Source organism: Bubalus bubalis, chromosome 23, assembly GCF_019923935.1.
Source record: "Bubalus bubalis isolate 160015118507 breed Murrah chromosome 23, NDDB_SH_1, whole genome shotgun sequence".
Taxonomy (NCBI): Eukaryota; Metazoa; Chordata; class Mammalia; order Artiodactyla; family Bovidae; genus Bubalus; species Bubalus bubalis.
Window position 1 is genome coordinate 37619720 of NC_059179.1, and position 18743 is coordinate 37638462.

Genomic DNA, 18743 nt, shown 5'->3' on the forward strand with positions numbered 1-18743 from the left:
AGGGACTCAGCCATACATATACATGTATCCAGCAATGGCACCCCACTCCAGCACTCTTGCCTGGAAAATCCCATGGGCGGAGGACTCTGGTAGGCTGCAGTCCATGGGGTCGCTAAGAGTCAGACACAACTGAGCAACTTCACTTTCTCTTTTCACCTTCATGCATTGGAGAAGGAAATGGCAACCCACTCCAGTGTTCTTGCCTGGAGAATCCCAGGGACGGGGGAGCCTGGTGGGCTGCCGTCTATGGGGTCGCACAGAGTCGGACACGACTGAAGCGACTTAGCAGCAGCAGCAGCAGCAGCAGCATTCTTCCCCAAACTCCCCTCCCATCCAGGCTGCCACATAACACTGAGCAGAGTTCCATGTGCTAAACACAGTAGGTAGTTGTTGATTATCCACTTTAAACATAGCAGTGTGTTCGGGTTCATTCCAAACTCCCTAAGTATCCCTTCCCCCTGGCAACCATAAATTCATTCTCTTAAGTCTGCGAGTCTCCTTCTGTTTTGTTAAGATTATTTATCTCATCTTTTTAGATTCCACATATAAGGAATGTCACATATTTTTTCCTTCTCTGACTTACTTCACTCAGTATGACAATCTCTAGGTCCATCCATGTTGCTGCAAATGGCATTATTGCATTCTTTTTAAAGGCTGAGTAATATTTCATTGAATATATGTACCACATCTTATTTCATTCCTCTGTCAATGGACATTTAAGTTGCTTCTGTGTCTTGGCTACTGTAAATAGTGCTGTGGTGAACACGGGGGAGAATGTATCCTTTCTCATCATGTTTTTCTCCAGGGATATGCTGGGGAGTGGGATTGCAGGGTCATATGGTAGCTCTATTTTTCGTTTTTTAAGGAACCTCCATACTGTTCTCCATAGTGACTGTACCAATTTACATTCCCACCAACAGTGTAGGAGAATTCCCTTCTCTCCACATCCTCTCCAGCATTTACTGTTTCAAACTCAATTGACTTTTGAAAATAACAACAAAGGATTTAGACTATTACATAAACTTTACTGGTAAAACAGTGGCAGGATTTTAGAGCACTGACTCCAGTTTTGAAAAAAGTTCTGCTGTGAATAAAATACTATCAAGCAGAACTGCATGCTACAGAGAAATCGTCTATGAAAGGAAGAGTCAATCAATGCAGCCAATTTCTCTGTTGTCTTATTTTAAGAAATTACCATGCCATCTCATCCTTCAGCAACCACCACACTTGTTAAGTCACAGGAGCCATCAACATTAAGGCAAGATTATCCACCAGCAAAGAGTTTATGACTTGCTGAAGGCTCATATGATGGTGAGCATCGTTTGGTAATCAAGTCTTTTATAATTAAGGTATGTACATTTTTCTAGACATAATACTATCACACACTTAATAGACTACAGTACAGTGTAAACATAACTTTCATATGTATTGGGAAACCAAAACATTCACGTGATTTGCTTTATCGTCATGTTCATGTTATCGTGGTGCTCTGGAACTATGCTTATACAATTACGAAAGAAACAATACTATTTCCAACACAGCAATCTCAGGGAAGAGGAAGTGGGGCAAGAAAAGAATACCTACGTAAACCTAGGGCAAGTGAACTCCAAATTTAGGATCTTCTGAGAAGCCTGCTTCTAGTCAAAAGCAACCTAACTACAGGAAGATCCCTTATTATACCCCCAGAGAAGTGTACAGAAACTAAGGGAAACATCATTCAATTACTTTATTTATCTCTTACTGCTAGAAGAACATAAACAGTTAAATAAAAACAGGCATAGGCATAAGATCTCTAGGAATTCAGTTCATCTTGTGGAGTTATATGTCCAAATTCAGAGTTACAGACCATTACCGTTATAGATCTACATAGCTTTTTAAAAAAACTCTAAGAATAATATTCAGCAACAGTGCCAAGTAATTCTGTTTTTCAACAGCTCACTTTGAGTGGAAGTTTTCCCTTAAACAAAATTATATATCTCATGTTTGCTCTAATTTCCTTTTATCTCTCCTCCAGCCTTTATATAAATGATGCTTCATTATTAATACACATTTCTATGTCTCAAGATCTTCCTGAAAAGGTAACTTAAAAAATGGCTTGCCTTCAAACAGATTTTAAAAAAAAAAATCCAAAATTTATATACTTCTAACACAATATGAAAAATTTAAGAATCAAAATTTTCTTCAGCAAGCTAAAAAAGAACAAAAAACAAAAAAACACAAAGACTATGAAGATAGAATGAGTGAAGGATTTTGAAGTCAAACAAACCTAGCTTCAAATTCCAGCTATGTGGTTTTAAGCAAGTAACTTATGGATCTCAGTTCTTCATATATATTACTAATCTCATGAAGATGTTCTGAGGACTGAAATAATGAATGCAAAGTGCCTACTATATATATATGTATATATATTGCAGATAATAAGTAAATGCTATTAACAAGAAAGGTATCTGTGGAATCATGCACCCAAATATATTAAAATTTAGCTAGATATTTTCTGTTTTGAAAAAAGACAAAACTGTCAAATAGTAAAGTAAATGCAGACTATAAGGTACATCTATTTACCAACTACTCAGAAGGGAAAGTTAATATTTAGCATTATTTACCACAGATAATTTTTTTTTTAAGCTACTACTTGAGTCAAAAATAAACAAGTGAATGTACTCAAACTCAATCCTAAAATAAATAGAAGATTACAAACAAATGTAAGCTAGAATTATATCTTGGGTTTTAACTTTTAAAATAGCTCATGAATTTGAAATGAATTTCAAAACTCCATGTTAACAGCCTTCTCCATGGAAGAACCAAGTACTTCACTATATAATATGGATATAACGCTACTTAAAAGTATTAATTCCTTCTGCCAAATTTTTATGTCAAAGCTGCCTCTAATAAAAGAAACAAGACCAGCTGATTTTATTTCAAAATCGTTTAATCACACAATTAAACCCTTCCCTTTGCCTTATAAAAATTTAAGTAAAAATATGTATTTCTGGTTCTAGAAGGATGGTGGTAGTGACAGCATAGTTTTGAGTCTCCCAAAATCCTCCCATAAAAGCAGAGAGAACAATCAGGAAAACCAAGGCACAACCTGTCAACAACATCTACAACAAAACCAGGTGAACAGTACTTCAGGTGATAGTGGTAAAGTGGTCACACAAACTCTCCAACAGACTGCAGTTATAAAAAGTGGATAAAAAGAATCGTAAAAACACATTTAAAGGCAATGAAAACCTTCCCAAAGCAGAGAGAAGCCAGAGGACAGTCGAATTTCAAAAATTTTCAAGGAGTACAAATTACTAGCTTGGGGTTTACATAGCTCAGGGATAGAGCTGCAGGAAAATGGTGGTATAGTTCATGCAGCAGAAAGTTGAAGCTTTATGGGTTTTAACTATCAGAGGATGGAGTGCAAAGCCGACAGAGCAGCTAGAAATTATGGGGTGATCCCCAGGGGCAAAGAAACCACTGAGAGGCTAAGTTCCATCTCTGCTCAAATCCTTGGCTGACTGCTATATACAGGAGGAGACTCCAGGACACCAGTCTAACACGGCAGCAGTGGGAGACAAAGCAGAGAACGGAAACATGCTGCTGCTGGGAAGATGGAAAGGCGGGAAGGGTAAGGAGACAAAGTTTGCAACTTGAGGAAAGGAAAGCCAACTGCCCTCTAGAACATAACATCAATCATCCCAGAATATAACAGAATCCAAGTTTCCACAACTCATTATTTCCAATGTCCAGTTTTCAAGAAGCAGCAGCAAGAAAAAGAAAAGCAAAGAAAAAAAGACAAGGTCATGTCACAAGCATATAGGAACCAGTTTGAAGAGGCTCCAAGAAGCTACATCTGAGAAAATTTAGGCACCAAAATAATTAAGCATGGTAAAGAATTATAACCATTGAAAAAAATAGGAACCCATGAGTGCATGCTGATAACAGATAATTATGGGATAAGGGAGAACTCTTGGTAATAAAAGTAGAATGCCAAGGGCTATTGTTTTTCTGTATTTGTGTTAACATTTAAAAAAAATTTTAAATGATGTATTTTTGGAACCCAGTAAAACAAAACAACACTCTAAAAGGTGCTGAGAAAACAGAAGCTTTACAACACTCTAAGTAATGACTCAGTGAGGAACTGACCTTATTTAGAACTTTTATCTATAATAAGGACAGACTATCTTAAATATACTGCTTTAGAGTACAGAACTCTCACACGACAAAACTTTACAGGCTTTGTTTTCACTATTAGCTCGTTTCTTAAAAATATAACTGGTTGCTAAAACCAGGAAAACAAAAGAGAGATGAGATGAGATGAGAAGAGGCCCACTACACTGTTTAATGTCTTTTATACAAAGATGTAGGGGCAAATCCCTTCTAGAACTCTCTTCCCTGAAAAGCAGGCACGGTTTATCCAGAGATTAAAAACTAAGAAACCTATCAAGTTTCCTTCTCCAAAAAACTGACCTCTCTTCTACAAGGTTGTTTTTCATCTAATTTATCTTCTATTTAACTGCACATGGGAATATTATTTTCTTTTGCAAAGTATCCAAAATCCTCTTAGAAGCTGAACTATAAATTTAAAAATAATCTTAATAATCTTAGTGACTGCAACACTAATGTGAAATAATTTCGTCTTCTAATAGCAGTACTACAAACACAGCAGTTGAGTTCTTCTGTGATTAAAAAACTAACTTTAGTCAATGCAAAAAAAAAAGGCAACTTCAGAATGACTGTGTTTGCTTTCTAAAACATTTGATAAAAGCAAGGTGTAAGAACCAATTTTTACAAACACAACTATGTTTGCATTCCCAAGCTTTATTTGGGAAATTCAAAACTGTATTTCATATAATTAGAAAACAACTTCCCTTCACAGTGCAAGATCCTTTCAAATTAATATATTCAAATTCCAGTTCTCACAGCTAAATGTCCAAAAAACCCACTTTTCTAAAAAGATTTACTTTTTTCTTGATAAATGAGAATGATTACATCAAGGCATAACAAAAGAAGTTACATCTACTGAAGCCTTAGTGTGTAGTAATGGAAACCCACTCCAGTATTCTTACCTAGAGAATCCTGTGGACAGAGGAGCCTGGTGGGCTGCTGTCCATAGGGTCACACAGAGTCGGACACAACTGAAGCGACTTAGCATGCATGCATGCAGGCACTGGAGAGGGAAATGGCAACCCACGCCAGTATTTTTGCCTGGAGAATCCCAGGGACAGGGGAGCCTAGTGGGCTGCCGTCTATGGGGTCGCACAGAGTAGGACACAACTGAAGCGACTTAGCAGCAGCAGCAGGCACCATAGTTTATTTACCTATCTCTGATCACAGTTACCAGCAAAGCAGCATACTTGACCATTTTTACAGATGTGTAACTTGCCCAAGAACATGTAACAAACAGTAAAACCGTATCACCAGGATGTGAACATAGCACTTGCTAACTCAAAAGTCAGGATTATTTCTACTCCGCGTTGCCTTCTGAAGCATAAAGCTGTACAACTCCAGTATTTTCAGTAAACAGTTTTCTATGAATACTTCTAACTTGTTTCCTCTTTGGCAAAATTTTCTCTTAAATTACAACAGCTAAGTTTGGTAAATCTTCACACAGACTTCTGGCAGTCTGAAATTCAAAATAAAGTTAAGAAAGAAAAAAATCCTCACAGAGAACCATTTTATTATTTCAAAATAAAGTTTAAAAAAATAAAGAAATCCTTGCAGAAAGCCATCACTGTCTGTGGGTGATGAGTATGATCCTTTCCTGGATTTCGGGAAAACATTATTAAAGTTATATTTTACTTGATTCAAGGTCAAGTTCAAAAATGCTTAAGAAACAAACATTTAAAAGAATATTAAGCTAAGTGACTTCCCTGGTGGCAGAGTGGATAAGAATCTACCTGCCAATGCAGGGAACATGGGTTTGATCCCTGGTCCAGGAGGATTCCACATGCTGTGGAAGCCCATGTGCCACAACTTCTGCGTCTGTGCTCTAGAGCCCATAAGCCACAACTACTGAGCCTGTGTGACGCAACTACTGAAGCCCACGTGCCCAGAGCCTGTGTTCCACAGCAAAAGCCACCACAATCAGAAGCCCACGCACTGCCACAAAGAGTAGCCCCTCTCAGAGCAGCTAGAGAAAGCCCGTGTGCAGCAATAAAGACCCAGTGCAACCAAAAGATAAAAATTTAAAAAACATATTAAGTTAAAACTATAACAACACTGGGCTTCCCAGGTGGCTCAGTGGTAAAGAATCTGCCTGCCAATGCAGGAGATGCAGCAGACGCAGGTTTGACCCCTGGATTGGGAAGATCCTCTGTAGGAGGAAATGGCAACCCACTCTAGTGTTTTTGCCTAGAGAAGCCCATGGACAGAGGAGCCTGGCAGGCTGCAGTCCATGGGTTGACACAACTTAAGAGATGGGTTGACACAACTGAAGAGACTAAGCATGCACGAACATAACAATGCTAAGTGATCCCTATGACACTGTAACAACCTGCACATGTTTAAATAGGTCTCAAGGAGGAGAAATGTGAATACGCATGCCTAAACGTTAAAAACCCAAGAAACTTTGAATCATGATAGCAGGCTAATTTAGAACAATTTTATATACATACAAGTGGTCTACAGATATGTTCTAATCTTAATTGGTTTATGCTCTTTCAAAAATTTGATCATTCTAAAACGTTCTTCTATTTGTTTCAAATATTTTCCTATGAAGCTGGGTTTCAAAGAGGCAGAGGAACTAGAGATTAAATTGCCAACATACACTGGATCATGGAGAAAGCAAGGGAGTTCCAGAAAAACATCTACTTTTGCTTCATTGACTGTGCTAAAGCCTCTGATTGTATCGATCACAACAAACTGTGGAAAATTATTTAAGAGATGGGAGTACCAGACCATCTTAACCTGTTTCCTAAGAAACCTGTAGGCAGGTCAAGAAGTAACAGTTACAACCAGACATGGAACTCAATGGTTCAAAACGGGAAAAGAAGTACAACAAGGCTGTATATTGTCAACTTCTGTGCAAAGTACATCATGTGAAATACTGGGCTGGACAAATCACAGGCTGGAATCAAGACTGCCAGGAGAAATGTCAACAACCTCAGATATGCAGATGATACTACTCTAATGGCAGAAAGTAAGGAGGAACTAAAGAGACTCTTCATGAGGGTGAAAGAGGAGAGTGAAAAAGCTGTCTTGAAACAACATTCAAAAAAACTAAAATCAAGGCATCAGGTCCCATCATGTCATGGCAAGTAGAAGGGGAAGAGTAGTAGTGACAGATTTTATTTTCTGGGCTACAAAATCACTGCTGATGGTGACTGCAGCCATGAAGTTAAAAGACGCTTGCTCTTTGGAAGGAAAGTTATGACAAACCTAGACAGCATATTAAAAAGCAAAGGTATCACTTTGCCGACAAAGGTCCACGTAGTCAAAACTATGGTTTTCCCAGTAGTCATGTATGGATGTGAGAGTTGGACCATAAAGAAGGCTGCATGCCAAAGAACTGATGCTTTTGAACTGTGGTGTTGGAGAAGACTCTTGAGAGTCCTTGGACAGCAAGGAGATCAAACCAGTCAATCCTAAAGGAAATCAACCCTGAATACTCACTGGAAGGACTGATGCTGAAGTTGAAGCTCTAATACTTTGGCCATCTGATGTAAAGAGCTGACTCATTGGAAAAAACCCTAAAGCTGGGAAAGATTGAAGCCAAAAGGCGAAGTGGGTGGCAAAAGATGAGATGGTTAGATAGCACTACCGACTCAATGGACCTGAATCTGAGCAAATTCCAAGAGGTAGTTGAGGACAGAGGAGCCTGGCATGCTACAATCCATGAGGTCACAAAGAGTCGGATGCTACGTAGCAACTGAACAACAACTTTTCACATCACTAAGTGAAGCAGTCATGGTAAAAATATCTTAAGAGCTCTTAAGCCTTAAGCTTCCAAAATGGAAATAAACATTATTTTGTTCTTCCTCCAAAAAGGGGGGCATTATTATTTGTTCTTCTGTTTTTTCTAGAGTGTCACTTTCTGTTTTAGAGATTACAATAAACCACACAAGATGAATTTATATTCAGTAGGGGGAAAACATAAAATACTGAGATTATAATAGTACATTTCCTTTAGTGTGAATTCTAGAAACTTGGAAGCTATATGAATTGAGAGTTCTATTTTTATACTAACAAAAATGTTTAGAAGAAAATAATGTAAAAAAGATTTTAATAAAAATGAGACGAATGTTTCGACTTCTCAACACTAAGACAAAAAAGAAGCAAGGATGAGTTGAAAATAATAATTTATTCTCTCCTCCACTAACGATTTTAAGTACTCCTTAAACTATGTGAATAATACATAGCACCACAACACTAAGTAACTTTACATGGTCAGGTTTCTAACCATAGTGACTAAAAACTATTGAGACAGCGTGCTTGTTTCCAAGATTAAGCTGTCACCCGGGAAAAGGTGCTGGCACTATATAACCCAAGCCTACAAGGACTAACATAAGAACATGGAACCACTGTCCATGCTTTGTCCTTCAACTCTCCAGAAATACTGGTCTTTATTTTTATTTTCTGACAAGGTGATACAGTCACAAAAATCAAACAATACAAAAAAAGTTTACAGTGAAGAGTTTGGATCCCACCTTCACCCCTGTCCATTATCATTAACCCAGTTTCCTTCACCTTTTCCCCATAAAAATCTTTATTGGTTTCTTGTACATTCTTTCAGAGATTCGTTATACAGGTCCTTATTAAAATAAAGTAGGATACATATACTTCACAAATTGTCATGTTTTTCTTTCTATCATTGATATCAATTCAACATGACCTAAATAATGCCTCACTATACTCTCTTGATGCCTTCATGAAGTCTTGGGTCCAAGACTGACCCAAGGCTTTAGGTGAGCAGTATCTCAGATATAGCAAGAGAACGGTGAGCAAAGGAGATAACAATAGCTAGTGGTTAAAAGCCACAAGCAATAGACACAAGAGCTTGGTATGTTTAAATATCTAAGGCTGGGAATGGCGAACTATGTGGTCCATGGACCAAATCCAGTCCACTGTTCATTTTTCTATGGCCTGTGGGCTACCAATGGTTTCCACATTTTTAAATGGTTAAAAAAAAAAAAAACTTTATGACACACAAAAATTATAAAATTCATATAATACAGCTTTATGGTTACACAGTCAAGTCATGCCCATTCATTTACCTACTGTCTTATCTATGACTGCTTTCTTACTACAAGGCAGAGTTGAGTAGTTGCAAAAGAAACCATGTGAATGCCAAAGCCAAGACTATTTACTTATCTGGCACTTTAGAGAAAAAATCTGCCATCCTCTTCTCTTAGGAAGGTCTATTTGGCTGAAGCACTGTGAGTGAGGGGCTGAGTACAAAAAGAAACTAGAGAGGTAAAGAGGGACACGCACGTCATGGTAATGATTTGGGTCTATAGCCTAAGAGGAATGGGGAAGCCATTAAACGAACTTTAAGTAAGAAAGAGACAATCAGATATGCATTTTGAAAAGCTTATTCTGGTTGTCATATTGGTAACCAGTGTTAGGAGATAAGGGAGGAGGCTAATGTAGTAAGTAGTTCAAGCGAAGTATAAACACAGCTTAGACTATAGGGATGGAAAAATAAAGAGGCTGGGCCAGATTATTTCTGAGATTCACTTCCAGCTTAAAATTTAAGAATCACAAGGGTTTACAAGTCTGGTTTTGCAACTTTCCAGGGTATTTTTAATTATCAAAAACAATTTTCAAAACTGTTATGCTATGAACAGCTTTCTAACAGGTAGTAAGAAATATGCCAACAGAGCATTCTGTATCTAAGAAGTCTGGAAATTACTGCAGGATAAATGATTCCCCCCATTGGCATGCTTTCTAAAATATAGTTTATATTTTTTATAAGTTGGAAAGGACTACTCTTATGAAATTTACCACTAAAGAATTTACAGATAATATAATATAAATCAACACAGAGGGGAACAAGCACAAATACTGCTCAAGTACGTTTTTGGTATACCTTCTTTCCTCTAAGGTAGTAATAACAAAGAACATACCTGCTACATTCTAGCAATGTAACTTTAAGGCGGCCTTCAGTAAGTGCCCATTGTTGTATATGGATAAGCTCTTCGTCGTCGTCTTCAAATCCTTGCAAGGTTTGGAACGGGAAAAAAGGCTTATACCTGACAAAAGTAAAGATAAGTCTAAATTTCTGAATAATAAACACCACACTTTAAAGCACTGTAACAAAACCTACCTGTAGGAAAACAACACAAAACAAAACACCTAATACCTAAATTATAAAACCAGTTTACCCCTGTCCCTCATAACTGGCTGCAAATGCTGCTTTCTCTGCGGCAGTCAGAACTTCCTGGTTTTTCTGGCATGCCCTCACTGACCAGGCAGGACTCCAGGAAGAAAGTTAAAGAAAATCTAAGGCCAACCAGTGGGCTCTGAAACTTGAGTTGGGAGGAGAGAGATTCTTTCTGGACCAGATGGGAAGTGTTCCTACAGTAACAATATCAAAATTCAGAATGCACTGTTCCATGGAAACAATATAACTGGATAGTGATTAGTACTAGATACTGATAAATAATAACACAACAACAATTAACAGCAGCAAAGGTATTTATCAGACATGTTTACTATTTGCCAGGCAGTGTGCTAAGAGCTTTACATGCTTTGTATCTTATTCATGCTTACAATCCTGAATGGGCAATATTACTAGCTTCCCTTTCCAGATGAAGTGAGGGTTAGAAAGGTTAAAGAATTTGTTCAACATTACATGGTGAGTGGCATAACCAGAATTCAAGCTATTCTGACTTCATCAAAGCTCAAACTACATAATGCTTCTGTTATGTAGTGTTTATACACATAAACACTTCAGTTACCTATGAATTATTCAGGTCTTTACGTGTTCATTGTTAATACTCTAGGTTTTTATGGAGATGCTTGTTGTGAGTTACAAACTTCAGCTTTAAAAATCTTTACTTTGACACATACTTCGTACTTCTCCATTTAAGCAAAGGACAAAAAATAAGAGAAAATTGGACCTGAGGGTCTATAGTTTTTGACTAACTCTCCTTGCTGTCACTAGTGGAGAAGGCAATGGCAGCCCACTCCAGTGCTCTTGCCTGGAAAATCCCATGGACGGAGGAGCCTGGTAGGCTGCAGTCCACGGGGTCGCTAGGAGTCGGACAAGACTGAGCGACTACACTTTCACTCTTTACTTTCATGCATTGGAGAAGGAAATGGCAACCCACTCCAGTGTTCTTGCCTGGAGAATCCCAGGGACGGGGGAGCCTGGTGGGCTGCCGTCTATGGGGTCGCCCAGAGTCAGACACGACTGAAGCGACTTAGCAGTAGCAGCAGCAGCTGTCACTAGATACGACATTTGCCTGCTCAAAAGCTTTATGCCGTCTCACTAACCATACAATATAAAAGATATCAAAAGTTCTTGGTTTCATGTTCAAGGTCTACCAAAACCAATCTTTCCAATAGCATTTTTCCTTAATAGAAACTTTCCAATCTAGAAGACTAGTCACCTCATGAACCCAGAAGATGCCATGTGTATTCCTGCTTTCAAGCCTTTTGTACAAAGTGAAGGTTTCCCTATTCCTCAAAGCCTGCTGCTGCTGCTACTGCTATGTCGCTTCAGTCGTGTCCGACTCTGTGTGATCCCATAGACGGCAGCCTACCAGGCTCCCCCGCCCCTGGGATTCTCCAGGCAAGAACACTGGAGTGGGTTGCCATTTCCTTCTCCAATGCATGAAAGTGAAAAGTGAAAGTGAAGTTGCTCAGTCGTGTCCGACTCTTAGCGACCCCATGGACTGCAGCCCACCAGGCTCCTCCGTCCATGGGATTTGCCAGGCAAGAGTGCTGGAGTGGGGTGCCACTGCCTTCTCCGTCCTCAAAGCCTACTCAAACCCTAAACAATCAGCTTTAGTTCCTGTATCATGGTAGACCATACACACTGCTTTCATTCTTCTTTATCTTATAGTTATTTAAAAATTGCTGGGCATTTATGCCTTGAAATCTCAGATGTACTCTGGTCTCACAATTATCTAACCCCTGACACAGACCATCAGGACTGAAGCATGTATTGATCTGGTTTATAAAAATCCAACACTAAAAATGAAACAAACATTAAGAAAATACGAATGGCCCTCAACAGTTTATACTGAAAAAGACTGTTAGAGGGAGAGAAATACTATTTTACGGTTGCCCGCTGAAACATGAGTAAAGAAAAACACCTCTTAGGGAAGGTGAGCAGACAGACAACGCTCAGCGCTCTTCTGCTGCTCCTGGAACGGATGGAAAACAGAAAGACGCCTTTAGTTTCTTAATTTCCACTGAACTTCTTTGATTCAGACAGACTGGCACCAAATTTCTGAGAGGAAAAAAGTTAGAAACTACATCTATCATAGAAATGACAGATGATGTGGTAGCTGAATGTTTTTAATAAGCCTTATGACTCCTGAAGAACATGTTACAGTCACTCTATTAAAAACAAAAAAATCGCAAAAAGCACTATATACACTAGCAACTTTGAATAATCCAGGTGCTAAATCACAGCTGCTGCATGAATTACCTTTTCTTGTCAAATATAAAGCTAAAATTCAATTAAAAAATTTCTCACAGGTGTGTGACTTTAATGTTACAAGCAGTAAAATCTAATTTCGGTTTATTAATACTTCTAGGGGTGCTGCTGAAAGGATTTCTGCACAAAAATAAACTAAAATTAAAAAATGTATTCCATTTAGAAACAGCACACTAAACAGTGGGATAAAGCTACTTGTTCAACACCCTCTCATCACTCACAAAAACAGAATCAAAATGGCTTAAAGACGTTAAGACATGACACCATAAAACTCCTAGAAGAGAACACAGGCAAAACATTCTCTGACATAAATCATACCAGTATTTTCATAGGTCAACCTCCTAAGGCAATAGAAATAAATATAAACAAATAGAACCTAATCAAACTTATAAGCTTTTGTACTGCAAAAAAATAAATAAATAAACAAAACAAAAAGATGACCTACAGATTGGAAGAAAATATTTGCAAATGATGCAACTGACATGGGCTTAATTTCTGAAATATACCAACAATTCATACAACTGAACAAGAAAATAGCCCAAAATAAAAATGGGCAGAAGATCTAAAAAGACATTTCTCCAAAGAATAAATACAGACAGCCAGTAAGCACATGAAAAGATGCTCAACATCACTAATTATCAAAGAAATGCAAATCAAAATTATTACAATGAGGTACTACCTCAAACTGGTCAGAATGGCCATTATTAAAGAGTCTACAAACGACAAATGCTGGGGAGGATATGGAGAAAAGGGAACCCTCCTACCTGGTTGGTGGTAATATAAGTTGGTGTAGTCATAGTCACTCTAGAAAACAATAGAGAGGTTCCTCAGAAAACTAAAAATAGAATTACCATATGATCCAGGAATCATACTCCTGGGCATATATCCAGACAAAACTATAATTCAAAAAAATACATACACCCCTATGTTCACAGTAGCACTATTCACAACAGCTAAGACATGGAAACAACCTCTACATGTCCATAGACAGATGAATGAATAAAGAAGATGTGCTACACACATACAATGAAATATTATTCAGCCATAAAAAAGAACAAAATAATGCCATTTGTAGCAGCACGGGTCAACAGATGCAACTAAAGATTATTGTACTAAGTGAAGTAAGTCAGAAAGAGAAAGACAGATACCATGTAATATAACTTATCAGTTCAGTTCAGTTGCTCAATCGTGTCTGACTCTTTGGGACCCCATGAACTGCAGCAGGCCAGGCCTCCCTGTCCATCACCAACTCCTGGAGTCCACCCAAACCCATGTTCATTGAGTCGGTGATGCAATCCAACCATCTCATCCTCTGTCGTCCCCTTCTCCTTCCGCCCTCAATCTTTCCCAGCATCAGGGTCTTTTCAAATGAGTCAGCTCTTCGCATCAGGTGGCCAAAGTATTGGAGTTTCAGCTTCAACATGAGTCCTTCCAATGAACAGCCAGGACTGATCTCCTTTAGAATGGACTGGCTGGATCTCCTTGCAGTCCAAGGGACTCTCAAGAGTCTTCTCCAACACCACAGTTCAAAAGCATCAATTCTTCAGCACTCAGCTTTCTTTATAGTCCAACTCTCACATCCATAAATGGCCACAGGAAAAACCATAGCCTTGACTAGATGGACCTTTGTTGACAAAGTAACGTCTCTGCTTTTGAATATGCTGTCTAGGTTGGTCATAACTTTCCTTCCAAGGAGTAAGCGTCTTTTAATTTCATGGCTGCAGTCACCATCTGTAGTGATTTTGGAGCCCACAAAAATAAAGTCTGACACTGTTTCCACTGTTCCTTTTTTTAAGGCCAAGTCACGTGGCATGTGGGATCTTAGTTTCCCAACCAGGGCTTGAACCAGGGACCCCTGCATTAACCACTGAACCACCTGGAAGTCCCTGCAGAATCTAAAATATGACACAAATGAACCTATCCATGAAAGAGGAACAGAATCACGGACATAGAGAACAGACTGGTGGTTGCCAAGGGGGAGGAGGGATTTGGGAGAGGGATAAAGTTGGAGGTTGGGGTTAACACATGTAAGTTTTAATATACAGAGTGGATAAACAACAAGGTCCTACTGTATAGCACAGGGAACTATATTCAACATTCTGTGATAAACCATAATGGAAAAGAATATGAAAAAGAATGTATTTATATATATGTGTATAACTGAGTCACTTTGCTGTATAGCAGTAATTAACACAACACTGCAAATTATACTTCAACAAAACAAAACAAAAAGCCACTTGTTCAGCAAGTTAATAAACAGAACCCACACACTCTCAAAGAACACTTGGTTTTCAAAACTTTTAGTCCAAGTCTTTAGTAGCTCAAGTTCATAAAGGAATCCAAACAATGAAGCAGGCTACTTCTATAACTTCCTTTTGTCTTCCCAAGGGAACATTTCATGCAAAGACAGGCACAATAAAGAACAGAAATGGTATGGACCTAACAGAAGCAGAAGATATTAATTAAGAAGAGGTGGCAACAATACACAGAAGAACTATAAAAAAAGATCTTCATGACCCAGATAATCACAATGGTGTGATCACTCACCTAGAGCCAGACATCCTGGAATGTGAAGTCAAGTGGGCCTTAGGAAGCATCCCTACAAACAAAGCTAGTGGAGGTGATGGAATTCCAGTTGAGCTATTTCAAATCCTAAAAGATGATGCTGTGAAAGTGCCGCACTCAATATGCCCAAAAATTTGGAAAACTCAGCAGTGGCCACAGGACTGGAAAAGATTAGTTTTCATTCCAATCCCAAAGAAAGGCAATGCCAAAGAATGCTCAAACTACTGCACAACTGCACTCATCTCACACACTAGTAAAGTAATGCTCAAAATTCTCCAAGCAGACTTCAACAGTACGTGAACTTCCAGATGTTCAAGCTGGATTTAGAAAAAGCAGAGGAACCAGAGATCAAATTGCCAACATCCGCTGGATCATGGAAAAAGCGAGAGAGTTCCAGAAAAACATCTACCTCTGTTTTATTGACTATGCCAAAGTCTTTGACTGTGTGGATCACAACAAACTGCAGAAAATACCAGATCGCCTGACCTGCCTCCTGAGAAATCTGGAAGCAGGTCAAGAATCAACAGTTAGAACTGGACATGGAACAACAGACTGGTTCCAAATAGGAAAAGGAGTACGTCAAGGCTGTATATTGTCACCCTGCTTATTTAACTTATATGCAGAGTACGTCATGAGAAACGCTGGGCTGGAAGAAGCACAAGCTGGAATCAAGATTGCCGGGAGAAATATCAATAACCTCAGATATGCAGGTGACACCACACTTATGGCAGAAAGTGAAGAGGAACTAAAGAGCCTCTTGATGAAAGTGGAAGAGGAGAGTGAAAATGCTGGCTTAAAACTCAACATTCAGAAAACTAATATCATGGCATCCGGTCCCATCACTTCATGGGAAATAGATGGGGAAACAGTGGCTGACTTTATTTTTTGGGGCTCCAAAATCACTGCAGATGGTGACTGCAGCCATGAAATTAAAAGACGCTTTCTCCTTGGAAGGAAAGTTATGACCAACCTAGACAGCATATTCAAAAGCAGAGACATTACTTTGTCAACAAAGCTCCATCTAGTCACGGCTATGGTTTTTCCAGTAGTCATGTATGGATGTGAGAGTTGGACTATAAAGAAAACTGAGTGCCGAAGAATTGATGCTTTTGAACTGTGGTGTTGGAGAAGACTCTTGAGAGTCCCTTGGACTGCAAGGAGATCCAACTAGTCCATTCTAAAGGAAATCAGTCCTGAATATTCATTGGAAGGACTGATGCTGAAGCTGAAACTCCAATACTTTGGCCACCTGATGCCAACTGACTCACTAGAAAAGCTCCTGATGCTGGGAAAGATTGAAGGCAGGAGGAGAAAAGGACAACAGAGGATGAGATGGTTGGATGGCATCACAGACTCTATGGACATGAGTTTGAGTAAGTTCCGGGAGTTGGTGATGGACAGGGAGGCCTGGTGTGCTGCAGTCCATGGGGTTGCAAAGAGTCGGATACGGTTGAGCGACTGAACTGAACTCTGTCTTCCCACCCTATCACAAAATCCTTTCATTAGCCTTTATCTCTTGTTAACTACCAACTTAAAACTGTCAGTTTTCTCACTCAAGTTCCCAGAAGACAAACCTTTTACAAGCTATCTGTATTTCCTCTTGTAGAAAACTTTAAAAACCAATATGGGAAGATGGACTTTTATAACAGCATGAGACACTCCATTGATCTGCTCCCAGTAAAACTGGGGAAATTATTAAAACAAATATTAAGGTCTCTGGAAATGGTTCCAAGGGCAAACAGCAAGTAAATAAACTTATAATCAAGAAAACCTATAGAAACGTGGTAAGAAAGGTGACAATCTGTGGTGCTGAAGTCAAGACTGCTCCCACCAATAGGCTCAGCAAGAAAGATATTTCACTCTGGACTGCTGTAGCCAAGAACACAGGATGCCTTGCCATCACCACCACCCCAACTCCAATTCCCTGTCAGAGGAAAGAACAGGTCATCAGTGTTTCTCATATGGCCCTCGACTACCTATGATAAGGTTAAGTTCAGGGCAAGAATGCTCAAGAAATTGGGAGCTCCTTTCATTGACCCGGTCCCCACTTGAGAAATGCAGACTCTATCTTGGGCATAGCACACTAAGGATTCTGCCATCTTGACTGTCCTTGCCCTGGTTCATGACACAGTGGTTCTCTGCCAAGAGAGGCAACCCAAGAGGACCTCAGGCTTCTGCCACCCCGCAAGGCTTCTGTCACCCCCTCATCTCATTTCCATCTAACATCCAACAGCTAGAGTCAGGGAACATTCCAGGGCATTGTTGAAAACAAAAGATATGTCAGAGACTTAACATGCCACTAAAATAATCCAAGCAAATCACTAAAACAATCATTAAACAAACACACACTAAACCCTGGGAGAGGGGGACAGTATCCAGTTACTACAGTATTTTATCTAAAATATTTGGTTTCCAACAAAAAATATGAGGCATATAAAGCAACAGGAAAGCATGATCTGTAAAGCAGAAAGAAAGCAGGCAACACAAACTACAACCTGCCAGTTAAAACGACCAGGTGTTGGACTTAACAGAAAAAGACTTTAAAATAGCTCTTAAAAACATGCTCGCGAAAAAAATGTTTAAAGCATGATTAAAGAAGTAAAAGGAGGTATTATGACAATGTCATACGAAATCTTTAATATCAATGGATACACTGATATATTTTTAAAAATATGTATTTTAAAAAAAAGTGTGAATTCTGGACTTGAAAAATACAATAAAATTTAAAGTACAGAGAAATTTTGAAGTTCAACAAAAGGGCTCTGAACAGTAGCTATGAACTTGTAGAAGAAAAAAAAGTAGTGAACCGGAAGACAGAGCAATAGAGGTTGGCAAGCCAAAAAATGGGGGGTGGGGGTGGCCTGGGGGGGGCGGATGAAGAAAAACAAACTGAGCCTTAGAGAAATGATATCATTAAGTATACCAACATAGACATAATGGGAGTGCCAGTGGGAGGGGAGGGGAGAGAGAGAGAAAAGCAGAAAAAATATTCAAATAGAGGTAGCTGCTGCTGCTAAGTTGCCTTCAGTCGTGTCCGACTCTGTGCAACCCCATAGACGGCAGCCCCCTAGGCTCCTCCGTCCCTGGGACTCTCCAGGCAAGAATACTGGAGTGGGTTGCCATTTCCTTCTCCAATGCGTGCATGCATGCTAAGTCGCTTCAGTTATGTCCGACTCTGGGAGACCCTATGGACAGCAAACCACCAGGCTCCTCTGTCCACGGGATTCTCTAGGCAAGAATATTGGAGTGGGTTGCCATTTCCTTCTCCAAAATAGAGGTAGCTAGTAAGCCCCAAAGCCACAAATTACATGATTTCATTCATATGAAAATCCAGAATAAAGACATCGACAGAAAGTAGTTAGTGGTTGCTTAGGGTTTAGGGTGGTAGGTGGGTAAGGAGGATGATGGTTGAGGGTATGGGGTTTTGTTTTTGAGGTGATAAGAAATGGTCTAAAATGACAGTAGTGACACACCACTGAATTGCAGGTTTAAGTAGCTGAATTTGGAGTATGAATTATATCTCAATAAAGCTACTTTTAAAAATCTAACCCAGTTACCCAGAGATAATTGCTCTTGTCATTGT

The 18743-nt window shown here is 39.2% G+C and overlaps 1 protein-coding gene across 2 annotated transcripts in view; it reads right to left on the reverse strand.

Annotated features, from left to right (window-relative positions):
* The window catches only part of PDZD8 (PDZ domain containing 8), a 79483-nt gene that overhangs the window by 41640 nt on the left and 19100 nt on the right, over positions 1–18743 (reverse strand). The window contains exon 2 of one of the 2 annotated variants that reach the window (XM_025274099.3): positions 10053–10178. The exons of the other annotated variant lie outside the window; for it this stretch is intronic. Coding sequence (XP_025129884.2) covers positions 10053–10178 — 126 coding nt within the window. The remainder of the gene's footprint in view (positions 1–10052; positions 10179–18743) is intronic. 2 annotated transcript variants of the gene reach the window in all.